Source organism: Danio aesculapii, chromosome 24 (genome assembly GCF_903798145.1).
Source record: "Danio aesculapii chromosome 24, fDanAes4.1, whole genome shotgun sequence".
Taxonomy (NCBI): domain Eukaryota; kingdom Metazoa; phylum Chordata; class Actinopteri; order Cypriniformes; family Danionidae; genus Danio; species Danio aesculapii.
In genome coordinates this window covers 9,145,791-9,161,864 of record NC_079458.1, presented here as the reverse complement: position 1 = coordinate 9,161,864, position 16,074 = coordinate 9,145,791, and the positions used below count along the sequence as shown (strand labels likewise).

Below are 16,074 nucleotides of genomic sequence, written 5' to 3'. Positions count from 1 at the left end.
CTTATCCAATAATCATTGGGAGCGTGCTATCGCAAATGGACCTCTCAGACGAATGCCGCTCACTTTAACGTTAATTTTGTCGATTAACTGTGCTTATAACTGGGTGACAAGCTGTTATAATACGCTGAAAGCATTATGTAAATAATATATACAGTTGAAGTCCGAATTATTTGCCCCTGTTTATTTTTTTCCCCAATTTCTGTTTAACGGGGAGCAGATTTTTTTTCAACACATTTCTAATCATAATAGTTTTAATAATTCATTTCTAATAACTGATTTATTTTATCTTTGCCATGATGACAGTAAATAATATTTGACTAGATATTTTTCAAGACACTTCTATACAGCTTAAAGTGACATTTAAAGGCTTAACTAGGTTAATTAGGATAACTAGGCAGGTTAGGGTAATTAGGCAAGTTATTGTATAACGGTGGTTTGTTCTGTAGACTATTGAAAAAATACAGCTTAAAGGGGCTAATAATTTTGACCTTAAAATGGATTTAAAAAAAAAAACTGCTTTTATTCTACCTGAAATAAATCAAATAAGACTTTCTCCAGAAGAAAAAATATTATCAGACACACTGTGAAAATTTCCTTTCTCTGTTAAACATCATTTGGGAAATATTCAAAAGAGAAAAAAAAGGGGGGCTAAAAGGGGGACTTCAACTGTATAATATGTAATCCATATAACTTACTATATCTCCAATACAACAACAAACTCTGTAGTGCATCGGATGTCATTCCCTTGCTGTAAATGCTAGCGCTTCCTTTTTTTTCTGCAACCTCGATGCGTGTGCATCCTGAATGTTTACAAACCGGTAATTCGCCAATTTAGCAATGATTTAGCAATTACTATTGTGCATTATGCAAATTGAAATGAACAAATGTTCCATATACTGTAGGCAGCAGAATATTCTGATTTTAAAGTGCATTAGCATTTCACAACTGTAAGTTGATTTTAAGCAAAACAACCAAAGTAAACATTCTGAACCAAACTAAATACGGCATCAGGGTGTCACATAAAGCTAATCTCCAGTTTGCACAGTGCAGAAAAGGAAGAACTCCAGTGAAATGCAGATTAAGGTAAACAGTGGCACTTTTGTGTACATGCCATGGATATTTTGGCCTGTGAACTGCAGTGATATAAGAAAAGCCCCCGGAGAGACCACAGCACTACAGCTAAGAGCATTAGTGTCATGCACCACAGCTAATCTCAGCTCCGGAGCGCCGCGCTAGCAGGAGACGACAGGACGCTGACAGATGCGCTCAAAGCTGCTACTTGTGGGTTTGAGATAAAAATCTGAATTAGTGTTATGAATTCTAATTTACAAACACAACTGCATGATGCTCTGTCTTGGCGTTTGGCTCGCGTCCCATTCAGATTTAACAGAGCATTTCAGATGGCTGGAAGACTTGCTTTGATCTCTGCTGATGAGAATCAATACGTTCTTGCTTATTTTGCTCCCGTGAAATAGGAAAAAGACTTATTTTTACTTTGTAGAAGCAGTTACTGACCGACTTGTTTCAAATGTGCCGGATAATCAATCGAGAGAAATAAAGTGCATGGACATCATACAGCGTGTCAATGGCAGAGGTCAGACAGTTACTGGTGGAGAATGCACTGTGGATGTGTAGGAGAGATCTCTGCTACTTGCGCTGTATTCATCTTTTGGCACAGTGAATGAATGAATGTCATTGAACTATTCAAGTGGCACATATATATTTCTTTTGATCACCTGAATGCACCCTTGCGGCTAATTTCCTTTCAAAAAAAAAGTCAGAAAAACTTCTGACAGATAACATATGGGTCAAAGGAGAAACGTTTTCAAGCATCAAATAAATAAAAAATACAGTATGATGTAGCTTTATATGGTTTTTTTTCATACTGTAGAATGTGTCCTGTTTCAAGAGTTCGGAGAAACTACGAAATTAGATTTTTTTTCATGTTAGCTGAGTGGCTGTATATAATCAAAGTAAGATATATGAAAAAAAACGTGATTTTTTTCCAAATGAAGCATGAGCACACATTGCTTTGCATCTTAAAAGTACACTCTGAACCACCCCTTTAATAAACGTGCATTTAAGACTATGTCAGAAAACTGAACTGTCTTTTTTGTGTTCATGGGACAATTACCATATTATATAATTTAATGCAGATTTGTATTTTCAATGCATCTATCTGTGCATTATAATACATTTTGGGGACTACAGAACAGCATTTATTTTCTGTAAAGTGTAAATATATTTACAACTGAACATACCCTGAGATTGGTTTCTGTGCTTTCACACTGTCTGAGAGGAAAACAGGACAAACTGTACTGTTCTGAACATAAAGGTCTGAAAGAAATCTGTCACACCTAATCCAAGAATATAAGCATACGTAGAATTATATATAACAGTACAATATTCTTTCCTAAAAGAATTTACTAAGCATTTACTAAATAAAATTGCTTGTTAAATCGCTGTTAAATAGTTTGTCCCTTGAAATGATCATGTATAATATTATATAATATGATTAGCTAGCATATCAGCTGCTACCTGTTTTTTATGGTCATTAACAATAGAGATCTATTATTATTTATGGTTTCTTCAACCTAAAAGCCACTTAATATGTAAAAACAATTCCTTTCTGTCCTCTTGTGTTGGTATGTACCCTTAGCTCCTGTAAACAACGAAAAAATTCCTTGTGTTTGCACACACTTGTGAAAAAAGCTCATTCTCATAATATAATATAAAGTGATGTGATGTAATATAATATAATATAATATAATGTCAAGTAAAGTAATATAATTTTAGTAGCTAGCATATCAGATCCTACCTGTTTTCTATGGTCATAAAACAATTATTGTTTATGGATTCTGTAACCTTAAAAGCCACTAATTATGTAAATACATATTTCTATTTCTTATTTATACAGTTTAAACAGCCAACAATTAACATGTGGCACATAAATCATCTATATATATATATATAAAATTTTACTCTTTACTTTATTTCTCACTTATTTTAATGTCATTTCTGACCTTTTGTGTCAGTATGCTTTTGTAAACTACAGAAAAATGTATTATATGTTTGCACACACTTGGTGAAATTAACTCATTATCATAATATAATATCATATAATTCAATATAATATAATATAGTATAATATAATAAAATTTTAGTAGCTAGAATATCAGATCTACCTTTTTTAGTCATAAACAATACAGAACTATTATTGTTTATAGTTTCTATAACCTAAAAGCCACTTATTATGTAAATACATATTTTTATTTCTTATTTATACAGTTAATTACGATAATATATTGCACATAAAACACCTAGATGTACATATACTTTTATTGTGTGCTTTATTTCACACTTATTTAGACATCCTTTCTGTCCTCTTGTGTCAGTATGTACCCTGAACTCCTGTAAACCACAAAAACATTGTTTGCATTTTTTTGTTGATATAATATAATATAATATAATATAATATAATATAATATAATATAATATAATATAATATAATATAATATAATATAACCATCTGTACATTTGAGAGAGTCTTACATTTCAGCCCGGAGGAGAAGGACGATGATGACGATGGAGGTCTTGAGGAAGAAGAGGAGGAGGATTTAACAGGGAAGGAGCTTTTTCCGCGTCGAGTGGATGGAAGAACAACTCGCGAGCGTTTCAGAGGAATCACTGCCCTTGGTGGAAGAGCCACCCGTCCATGATAATCAAAGAGCCTAACCAGCGAAAAAAGAAGAAGTGCAGACTTTAAAACAGATGCCAAAACACCACTCAAAACCTGCCTGTTGATTCAGAATTAAAAAGCTTTTCAATCTGGAAAACATTTCTGGTTCCTGGTTTGCCTATTAGCAGAGCTGCTTTTGAAATCAGTCATTAAAGCAGGCATGATTTTTCAAAAGAGTTCGCAGAAAAGAAGAGGAGCCATAAGAGAATGTCAAACAAAGCAACATGCACTTGCCCTGCCATCAATCTCTCTTGAATATCCACAACTTTCCACTCCACTGACATTTAGTAAATGTCTCTACTAATAAAAGAAGTAAATGAGTGACATAAAATAGGGCTAAAAAAAAAATTAAACACGAGCTTCATTTACTCAATGCTAATGGAATTTTTCCATGAGTGGTCTCTTCTTTCTTTGAATTCTTTTCAAGGACAAACTGTGGGTGTTTAAGATAAATAAAAGTAATGACTTTCTATGAACGTCACATTTAATTAATTACTTTCATACTGTAGCTTTGCATTCATCTTTTCATCAGTTTCAATGTTGAAAACACTACGCAGTGACATCTGAAAGGGCTTAATATAATACATGCTATTTGAAATCGAAACCATGAAAGACCGTGTGCAAATCACTGTTTAAAGACTTGGGTGTTTCATGTGTTTAACAACTCTAAATAAATGCATACAGACCTGTTGTAGAAATCTTCTCTGTAGTAATCATAATCAAATTCATAACCACTGAAAAAGACAAAACAAACAGAGTAAAGTAATTAACGAAGGGTATTTTTGTGCATTAAGAAACGACAGAAGTTTTTTTGTGTACATTAGGTGTCCTGTTGCATTTTTTACCTAAGCAAAATGAATAACTATAATGCATTTTTACCCAAATTTACAGAAGATTCACACTTAAATTCCATTCAGGTTTACAATAATTTACATTTTACAACATCTCCTATTTAAAATGAGAAACATTTTTAAAAAAAAACTTACGGATCACAGTGCAGAAACAAAATACTATTTATTTTTTATTACACGGCTGCCTGAATACTCGTTTCTGATTGGTCAGTCGTGATATTCCAAGGTATCTTATTCCCAGTTAACAACCTCTAAATAACAGAGCCTCATCGGTGAATATGAATCACCTGGACCATCATCCAATATGTTCAACTTATATCCACATTCATTTGATGTATCTGCTTGTCTGTCACGATGCGGTTTTTGTCTGTTTGGTGCCATCTTGTGAATGAAGAATACGCAAGTAAGGATGTTTGGTGTCGTTTGTGTCAACTGTCTTATGACTGAGCAATGCGCAAGTTAGTGCAACGTTACACTCTTTCAGCTTTCAGTTTTTTGATGAGACATTAAACTGAGGTCCTGAGACTCTGTGGTCATAGGCAACAAGACTTTTGTCAGGTAGTGTTATACAATGTACTTTATTCCTTACATAATATATTTGTTTTTTAAAATCTTTGCGCTCTGTCACTAAAATGACAATAAATTTGTGGGTAGCACGATCGCCTCACAGCAAGAAGGTCGCTGGTTCGAGCCCTGGCTGGGTCAGTTGGCGTTTTTGTGTGTGGAGTTTGCATGTTCTCCCCATGTTGGCGTGAGTTTCCTCCGAGTGCTCCGGTGCTTTAAGTGGTTGACCAATCACAACAGACTACCATCTGACCAATCAGAGAAGAGTTGGCTCTTGCAATGGTGCGGTTGGCAACAATAACTACGTTTCCATGGACATCAGAAATCAAATTACTCAACCTTAATGTTAATAAGGTAATATTATGATTAAGGTGTTTATATGAGCTGCTTTTTAAATGTTCCTTTCATGATCCCATTTCACATGTTGTAGCACATAGATCCATTAACATAATTGCATAACCACGCTATCCACATCTCCTTCGGAGTTTCTTTGCCTCACAGCAAGAAGGTCGCTGGTTCGAGCCCTGGCTGGGTCAGTTGGCATTTTTGTGTGTGGAGTTTGCATGTTCTCCCCATGTTGGCGTAAGTTTCCTCCGAGTGCTCCGGTGTCCCTCACAGTCCAAAGACATGCCGTATAGGTGAATTGAGTAAACTAAATAGTCAGTAGTGTATGTGTGTGAATGCAAGAGTGTATGGATGTTTCCCAGTGATGGGTTGTGGCTGGAAGGGCATCCGCTGCGTAAAAACATATGCTGGATAAGTTGGCGGTTCATTCTGCTGTGGTGACCCCTGATGAATAAAGGGACTAAGCCAAAAAGAAAATGAATGAATAAAATCCAATAAAATCATATGTCACACTGATTAACAATGCACCATTATTTCACCCATACTCTGACTTTTCTTTAAACAAAAGTAATTTGAAATATTAGAATTTCCTGTCATTTAAAATGTTTTGTTTATATTAAATCATATGTGATGCATTGTAATATTAACATATAATTCAAACACTAATAAAAACTTAGAACAGTCTCTTGATACTAAAATAACACTGCAACTAGACCGACAAGACATTGAACACTAATCAGTTTGTTTAAAATGTAAATAACCTGACAGCAGTATGCATTATTTACACTTTCTGCTGACAGTGAAATCAATGACACCTTCAGCCTTCAGAGATCACGCAGAGCTTTGATAAACACTGCTATGGCAGTAATCAAAGCTACTTACTTTATTAATTACAGTGAGAAACCTCCTGGAGATAGACCGGAGTACTTGTCTCATTATACAGCCTGACAGTGAGAGTTAGTTAGCGTGTGACCCCAGACTTGAATTTCAACCAGTAAACTTTGCATGAACCCTCTACAGCAACAACACCACCAAATATCTCTTTAGAAAACAAGGCTACTTCCATTGCCATTTTTATTTCATGTAGTGTGGAGTGCAACAGAAAATTAATGAATGTTGTACTGAAGAGAGGCTTGTACTGAAAATACATTCAAAATAAATTCAATCTTTTGCATTAAATTGCCCTAGTTTTTTATATTACATGTATGTATGACAGCTGTTTGTGAACATAAAAGATCATAAGATGTCACAGTTCACTATAAACTGAACATGATCAATGAATCAATTGTTAATGGAAGTTTGTGCTTTAAGTGGTTGACCAATCAAAACAGACTACCATCTGACTAATCAGAGAAGAGTTGGCTCTTGCAATAACCACGTTTACATGGACATCAGTAATCAAATTACTCAACCTTAATGTTAATAAGGTAATATTATGATTAAGGCGTTTACATGCTTTTTAAATGTTCCTTTCATGATCCCATTTCACATGTTGTAGCACATAGATCGATTAACATAATTGCATAACCACGCTATCCACATTTCCTTTGGAGTTTCATGTAATTTCGGGTGCTTCATTTTAAATTTGTTGACTTTAACCGCAGTTTGGCACTTTCACTTTCATTCTGGAACATTTTATGCATGCCCTCTTTGACAAACGAGATATTAAATGAGAGTATGAAGGATTGGTGTTTTATTGGAATTTGATACCTCACACCGAATAAAAAATAAACATATCGTGATGCAAGTGTCTGTGGTCCTTTACTGACTACTGGTAGGTGCAGAGAATAGTGTCATACAGCCCTGTGTGTATAGACTATCCTGTCACAAAATGCATGATGACGGAATTAGTTTGATTGTGGTGTTTACATGTCTGTACTGAACTAAAATCGCCATACTCCACATGTCTTAATCTGATTTCTGTTTAGTTTGATTATGACTTCAAAAAATGAAGTGATTTAGTATTAAAAAGTGTTTTATTTTGAATATATTTTTAAATAAATTGGTTTTAAACTTCATATTTTCATATTTTTTATATAGCAGATGTATTAATTCTGGTACTTTTACCATAAACCGATATTTCTACCATTTGGTAGAGGCTGATATTTTAGAAATTATGGGATGCGTTGGAAAAAAAATACATTGAGTTAACTAGTGACATTAGGAGTTAAGAAATGCATTCCAAAAAATAAAAGAGTTAATCACATTAAAATCGGATTATTGGAGTTCATGTAAACACACTCAATGTTTTATTAGTTCATGTTACATTATATGTACATCTGTTTCCTCCTGTGTTATCTGTTGTTTGCCTGACTATCCCTGTTCAATAAAACCCTGCATTTGGATCCGCACTCTGTTGTCAGCATTACATCCCCATTATGTTGATACAAAACATTCACCTATTTTCATAAACCCCATAAAATACAAATTGCAAAATACTATTTTTATTTAAAAACATGTATTATAAATACTGCCCATCCCTGGGCGTAGGTTTCCTCCAGGTGCTCCAGTTTCCCCACAGTCCAAAGACATGCGCTATAGGTGAATTGTGTGTACTAGGTGAATCCCAGTACTGAATTGTGGCTGAAAGGCATCAGCTGAGTAAAACATATGCTGGAATAGTTGGTGGTTCATTCCGCTGTGGCAATCCCTGATAAATAAGAGACTAAACTGGATGAAAATAAATGAATAAATGTTTTTGCACTGAGCATTGAAGAGTACAATTAATTTATCATTTCAGAAAAACACTAAAAACTGTGGATTTCTGTTTTTGCTAATTAATTCTTCATATTAATTTTTAAACAATGAAGGTTACATGATTGAGGTCCAAAAAAAGTGATTTAATTAGCCTTTTCATACAGTTCATTCTAGTCTTTTTGTGCTGAAAGAGCATCCTGGCTGGTAAACAAAATGTGCCAAAAAAATAAGATTATTTATAGGAAATAATTAAAATAACAAAAGCTGGCTCTCTCAAAGGAATCACTGCACATGCTTTTCATTCGCATTCATTTTCCCCTAGACCTGCAGGTATATGCAACACATACTGCATCACAGTAAAAACTGAATTTGAATAGTCTCAGACGGATGGTTTTAGCATGTTACATGTATAAAATGTATGAACTAATTTGCTCATGCATTCTCAACATTATCACATACATTAATCTGTGTCAAACCATGCACGTAATTATAAACATGTACATTAATCTTAGTCACATTATACAAACCATGTATATATTTTTTAAAAACGTCCTACCATGCACCTTTTCTTTCACTCACATACCGATAATTCATGAATATAATGAAGTTTTAGAACTGAGATGTCAATGTTTATTGTTAACTCTCTTCTGCTCCCTGAGCCTGCATTTTAGTCCAAAGCATTGCAAAAACAGTAAAAAATGTGAAATATTTTTACCATTTAAAATAATAGTTTTCTAATGGGCTATATGCACAGCTAGTGTTTTTCTGTCAATGATGAACGTCCAGTGAGAGCTTAAATGTGACTATTTTCAATTGCATATGGTTCCTTTTACAGCATCGTTGTTGTAATGATATTCAATTATAATCAGTTAAATAGACTTGAGCATCTATTTTGGTTGTTAAAGCCTAAAATGACACGAAAGACGCCGTCCTTAGCAGCAGGCTAGCACAGAAACTACATTGAAAATACTGGGGTAAAACTAATTTTCATATTTTAGACATGGCGCGGAAAATTTTAATTTAATGCAGTGCTCCGTGTTTGGTCTGATACCCACATTATATCGTATCATTAGATCGCTTATAAAAAAAAAAAAAAATGAAATCAGATCTTAAACACATGAATTTTGTATGGAATGACAATTAACCGGAAGCCCAGGGACTGGCTGACTCAAATTAAATGTCTGTGTGTTTACCCCATTAAATATATAATAAAATGTAATTTAGGTGGTTCATTCTGCTGTGGCGACCCCAGATTAATAAAGGCACTAAGCTGAAAAGAAAATGAATGAATGAATGAATGAATGTGATTTATTATTTCTGTGATTTCAAAGCTGAATTTTAAGCATTCTAACAAGTGTCACACTGTAAAAAAATCCGTAAGTTAACAGTTTTTCATGTTTTTTTGTGATTCATGTTTTTATTTTTGTATTTTTCCCCATTTATTTATGCTTTTGAATTTCATTATGAGACCTTGATCTTTCTTCCAACAACTTTTAACCTCAAAAAAGTTAGAAAAAGTGACTTTTATTAACATTTTTAAAAGTTTACAGACTTACAGTGGGGGAAATAAGTATTAAACACATCATGTTTTTTTTTTTCCTGGGAATAATATTTCTAAAGGAGCTGTTGACATGGAATAAAACCAGATTTTGGTAAAAATCTAAACAATACAAACATAAAAATGAAACAAAACCAAAAAAATCTGAAAAATGAGTTCTGTGTAATAACAATGAAATGACACAAGGAGAAAGTACTGAATGACTGAAATGTATTTAGCACATTATAAAAGGCTTTTTTTGGTGACGGCAGCTTAAAAATGCCTCTCATCCAGGGAATGAAGTCACATGAATTGCTCAGCTGTGGGTTTTTCACAGACTTTCAAAGATTTTTGATGGTTCTGTTGTTCTCGTTTGTCAAATCTGATGTTTATTTTGTATTTTCTACTGGATTTAAGTCAGGTGATTGCCTGGGCCATTCTACAGCTTGATTTTCTTTCTCTGGAAGCTGTGTTTTGAATCATCGTCTTGGTGAAATGTCCACCCTGGTTTCTTCTTTATCATCCTGCTAATGTAGATGTTGGACTGAAGCAGCTAATATTCATTTACAATGAGGAAGGGCAGAGGGTTGCTGAAGAACTACTGAGAGATTTCAGCTGCTGTCTGGGCTTTCACTGCCTTTCTACACCTCCCTTTCTTCATGTGTTCAATACTTTTTTCCCTGAGTCATTTAATTTTATTACGCATAACTAAATTTGTAAACTAATTAGATTTGTTTTATTTGCATATATGGATTTCTTTGGTTGTTATCAACATCCGGTAAAAATTTCAAGTCGGCACCTTTAGAAATATGTTATCTGAGAAAAATGGTCAAGCGTTCAATACTTATTTCCCCCACTGTATTTATTATTCTATAGACTATAGATATAATTTTTTTATACTACTTTGTTAAATCGTAGAGTTGAATTTTCAACATCAAAAGTCAACAGAGCAGAGACCAACATCCCACAATGCAATTCACTACTCTAAATAAACGGAAAAAACTCATAAAATACATAAGAATCATAAAATACAGAAACTGTTAATTAAAACATTTTTTCACAGTGCACATGATTCCTCAGAAATCATTCTAATATGCTGATTCGCTGTTCAATAAACAGGATGAGCTCAGGTAATAACTTCCACAACAACCTCATTATATTCCATTGTGGGCATTTTTTCCATTCCTTTGACCATTTCATTCCAAACTAATTAACATTTAAAAGCAAATCTTTGTTGATTCTATTCTCCTAATTAGACCTCTGATTACATAATGGATGGGTTGCATTAGCTGATTTGAAATGCAAATCAAGACTTAATGAATTTCAAATCTACAACGAAAGCAGGAAACGAAACAGAAAAAGAATAAAGCAACACAATCAGCTAACGTAAAAAAAAAATAAAAAAATAAAAAAATCATACAATACAAAAGACAAAACCTCCAATGCTTGAAAAGATATGCCAAAGTAGCCTGAATTGGCCACAAATAATCAATTTGCATTCCTGTTGCTGTCTATATGGATTATAACCTGCTTGTATTTTTGTTGTGGATGCATTTATAATTGAAATCATGCCTTATGTTGTGTTCGCTGATTTTGCAGGTCTACAACTTAAAAATCATCCACTTAAACGAAGCAGAAAACATGGTGACAGATGCTCTTTCTCGAGCTTATTGTTTGCAATTTTTAGTGCTTATTTTTAATTTATTTGTTTTTATGAGTAATAATCATAAAATGTTTGTTTTTTTAGGGTGAGGTTGTTACGTCCCTGTGTTGTTTTGTGATCATGGTTATTTTCTTCTTTCGCCAGTCTCTCTCTCTCTCTCCTCCTGCTTACATCTCTACAGTTGCTTCCTATTGGCTCATGCTGCCCAGCTGTTTGCAGTGTTCCCCTTGACGTCATCATACTGTTGCTGCCAATGTGGCATAAAAGATTTTGTATGACTTGACATACCACAAATACTTTGATGTCTTTGACAATTCAAATATGAGCTGAAAACAGACAATCGGCTCCACAAGCCATCAGTTTGGAATGCGGGAAAACTAGCTCCCCTCCTTTCCTCTATTTACATTTGAAACATCTCCCAAAACACCCCTTGGTCACTCAGCCCCTTTTCCCTCTACTCACACAGAATGGTCATTTCAAAATGTGAATTTTTTATATTAATCCAAGTCACTTTATCAAACATGTTAGATATCATTTCAAATGTCTCAGTGCGAGTGGTACAATGGTCTCATTCCCTCAGAAATAGACAATTAAAACAATAGAAATATAATACAATAGATATATAACTTGGCCCCATGTTTATTTTCTGTATATACTGTATATGTGTATGTATGTGTATTTATGTATACACATATGTATACACATAATAGTTTTAATAACTCCTTTCAAATAACTGATTTATTTTATCTTTCCCATGATAACAGTAAATAATATTTTACTAGATATTTTTCAAGACACTTCTATACAGCTTAAAGTGACATTTAAAGGCTTAACTAGGTTAATAAGGTTAACTAGGCAGGTTAGGGTAATTAGGCAAGTTATTGTATAACGATGGTTTGTTCTGTAGACTATTGAAAAAAAATTAGCTGAAAGGGGCTAAGAATTTTGTCCTTAAAATGTTTTAAAAAATTAAAAACTGCTTTTATTGTAGCTGAAATAAAACAAATAAGACTTTCTCCAGAAGAAAAAATATTATCAGACATACTGTGAAAATGTCATTGCTCTGTTCAACATAATTTGGGAAATATATATTTTTTTAATTACTTCAACTGTATATATTCGTTATTCATGGTATTTTGTCCCTCAATCGTTGATATTTTGTTTTCGTTTATGCTCATGTATGTGTATCCACAAAAGTAAAGTTTGTTTTGTTATTAATGTATTGTGTTTACTTCATTTGCTAGTAAGCTGCGCCTGGGGAAAGACACTGAAGTCTCAATGTGATTTTGTTTCTCTTGATAATTCAGGTATGTTTCATAAAAAGTAAATATGTTTATTATTTAATTAATGTAAAAAAAACATTTGAGTACACAATTCTTAAGTGTTTTAAAGTGAATAGCTTATTTACGGTTGTTAATTGAGTAGAGTCATTCAGATAAAAGTACCAGTAAAAATGACAGTTGGTCTGAGTTACGTTTGTTACAACTGACTTTAGTAATTAATATGTATTTTACACAGTATGTGATAATTATGTTGTTTTTTACAATACAAAAACAAAACCTCCAATGCTTGAAAAGACATGCCAAAGAAGCCTGAATTGAATTACAATGTCATTAATCCAATGCTAATAAAAGAACTTTGACCACTTTTCTAAAGTGAAAGTGATATCCACATTAATTCTGACACTTATTGATGAATAGTCAAGTTTATTGACTAAGTCAAGCTAATAATTAAGGCTGAAATGTCATTAATAGTGTTAATAAAGGAAATTTGACCCCCTATTCTAAAGTGAAAGTGATATCCACATTAATTATGGCACTTATTGAGGAATATTCAAGTCTACTGACTAGAACAAGCTAATAATTAAGGTTAAAATGTCATTAATACAGTGTTAATAAAGCAAATTTGACCCCCTTTTCTAAAGTGAAAGTGATATTCACATTAATTACAGCACTTATTGTGTGTGATTAGTCACAGCTCAATTAACTTACATACTAATGCTTAATTGTGAACAAATTAACCATTAATTAATGCTTAACTAATGCATTATTTTATTCAAGCCAATTAAAAAAATGAAGGGCTTTCTCCAGAAGAAAAAATATTATAGGAAATACAGTGAAAAATCCCTCACTCTGTTAAACAAACATTTAAAAACAAAAAATTCACAAGAGAGCTTATAATTCTGACTTGTGCAAATAAAAACAGTCCCATTACATCTATGGACAAACAGAAACAGTGCTAATCCAGTAATTGTTTCACGGTTCAGTCACTATTTATTTAGCTTTAGTTAGTATTTATAGTTTGCAATAAAATGCTCCCAATCCCCGTAAAAGCTTGGCAATTAAGAAGCAAATGCCTAATGCCTTTTTCTAGCATTGATTTTTCACTCATTTCCCGCTTGGTTAGTTTTCACTGATGTGTCTGGCGAGTTTAACAAGCTGACCGAACCTGCGAGACACAACTGCTACTTCAGCAGCCGAACGAATGTGCTGATAAATGGCAGACCGCGGGCTGTTCTGGTATCTAAACTTGATAATATGACAGATGTGCTGACGGCTTCATTCAGGCATATCAGCCAGACCTTAATCCGCTGTACCTCAGTTCTTCTAACAAGGGTGCATGTAGGGATTTGAAAGATATTGGAGTATATGAAGTAAAAGGTCTGTCTGAATCTCTTTAACGGAGTTCTGGTTTCTTCAACGCCACACCTACTGAAAAGTTCTCTGATTGGCCAGTTGACTCAGTGCATTCTTATTAGCCAAATACCTCAAGCATGTGATAGAAAAGTAACACTCTTTACTATAATTGCAAGATACAACGTGCAAGTCTTTAAAATCAAAAGTAAATACAGGTAATTAATGGCATTACTATTACGAAATCCGTTTTTTTTTTTTTTTTTTTTCAGGTTTGCCATTTTGGGCAGGACGCACACTTGATAAAGAGATCACAAATCTCAAGAGGTTTTCCTAGTAAAATAAAGGTTTAAATAAAACTATATGAGTTTTGCTGCTTGTTAAACCTAGCTATTCATAATGAGTAAACAACACAATTCTTAGTTTTTTTTACAAGACATAAAAATTAAGTTGTCCTCAAAAAAACTTATTAAGCTAACTTAATTTGTGTTGGGACAACATGAAGGAATTGTGTGGAAGCCAGCATTTTTCAAAGTCCGGACTCCAGTCAATTCGGACCCGACTCCATTTTGTATTGCAAGACCATGAGTAAAGGATTCAAATTGTAAATCTCCTCCATTGATAAATGCACAAACCTTGTAAATCAACTGTTTAGTTGTTTGTATTTTCATAAAAAAAAAAAATAATAATACGGGCCGAAATAAAATCGAAAGGACAGAAAAGAATGCATTTATTTTGCCACAAGCCAGCACAAAGCCATTCTGCTAGATTTGTAATGAAACAACTGGAGTTGTGAAGAGTGGAAATGTGAAACGACACTATGAAACAAAACCAGGACATTTTGAACAGCAGTATCCACAAAATACAGGTAGAAGGAATTGCTTGAAAGAAAATAGATTTGTATAATAATAATAACAATAGTAATAATAATAATAGTAATAATAATAATTTAATAATTAAATACAATTAATATAAAAAATAAATAAATAAATAAATAAAATAAAAAATAATAATAATAGATTTTATTTGAGGTGCCTTTCAAACCACTCTACCGTATACAACAAGCAATAAATAAACAATAAATAAAGCAGCAGAAGGACAAAACGACAGCAATAAAATAACACAATAATATTAAAAAACATAATCTAACTTAAATAAGTGTGTTTTCAGTTGAGCTTTAAATTGGGATAAGGAATCTAAAATGATGAAATTCTAAAGACAAAAATAGTAAATCTAAATCAAAATTCCATTAAAATTCCATTTTTGTTGTTTAAAAGCAGATGCTTGGTTCTTTATTTTGATATCTAATGTTGTCATATATTGCTAGCAGAAACTATTCTGAGGGCTGTCAAATTTAGTTGAAAATCATCAAAAATACTGGCAGTGGCTGGCAACTTCATAAAATAAATGCTTGTGGGGGGAAAAAGTTATGTTTTTATATGAAACTATGTTTGAATATGAGAAGTTATATGCAGAACATTTGTAAATATGTCTATCTAAAGCTAGAGTCAAAATCTATACTAAATTTGCTATCCTGGGGGCTTCATTCTCCACACTTGTGCCTCTATTGATCTTATTTGGTTGTATGTGAAAAACTTACGAGCAGAAAGTTGAATCAGTGCCTGTGACGGAAAGAGCAGCTCACTGATCATGATGTGTGAAATACTGGCGGAAAATCTTCAATATTGAATTTAGGGTGAGCTCAGAAAAGTTTAGATGATGCTTTATTTGTAGACTAACGCCATAATACACATTCATTTGATACATTAATCTGCTATATTGCATGATAATCTTTAAGGGACAGTTCACCTAAAACTGAAAACTCTGTCATTATTTACTCTTCCTTTACTTCTTCCAAACCTTTTTGAGTTCCTTTCTTCTGTCGAGCACAAGAGAAGATATTTTGCAGAATGTTGGAAACCTGTAGGCGGCACGGTGGCTTAGTGGTTAGCACGGTCACCTCACAACAAGAAGATCCTTGGTTCAAGTCCCAGCTGGACCAGGCATTTCTGTGTGGAGTTTGCATGTTCTCCCCATTTTAGTGT

At 33.3% G+C, this 16,074-nt stretch overlaps 1 protein-coding gene across 5 annotated transcripts in view; it reads right to left on the bottom strand.

Moving 5' to 3' along the window:
- The window catches only part of LOC130218251 (RNA-binding Raly-like protein), a 285,849-nt gene that overhangs the window by 18,267 nt on the left and 251,508 nt on the right, over positions 1–16,074 (bottom strand). For all 5 annotated transcript variants that reach the window (XM_056450394.1, XM_056450392.1, XM_056450393.1 and 2 more), the window contains 2 exons: positions 4,426–4,473; positions 3,553–3,731 (listed from right to left, as the gene is read on the bottom strand). In XM_056450394.1, the coding sequence (XP_056306369.1) occupies positions 3,553–3,731; positions 4,426–4,473 (227 nt within the window). The remainder of the gene's footprint in view (positions 1–3,552; positions 3,732–4,425; positions 4,474–16,074) is intronic.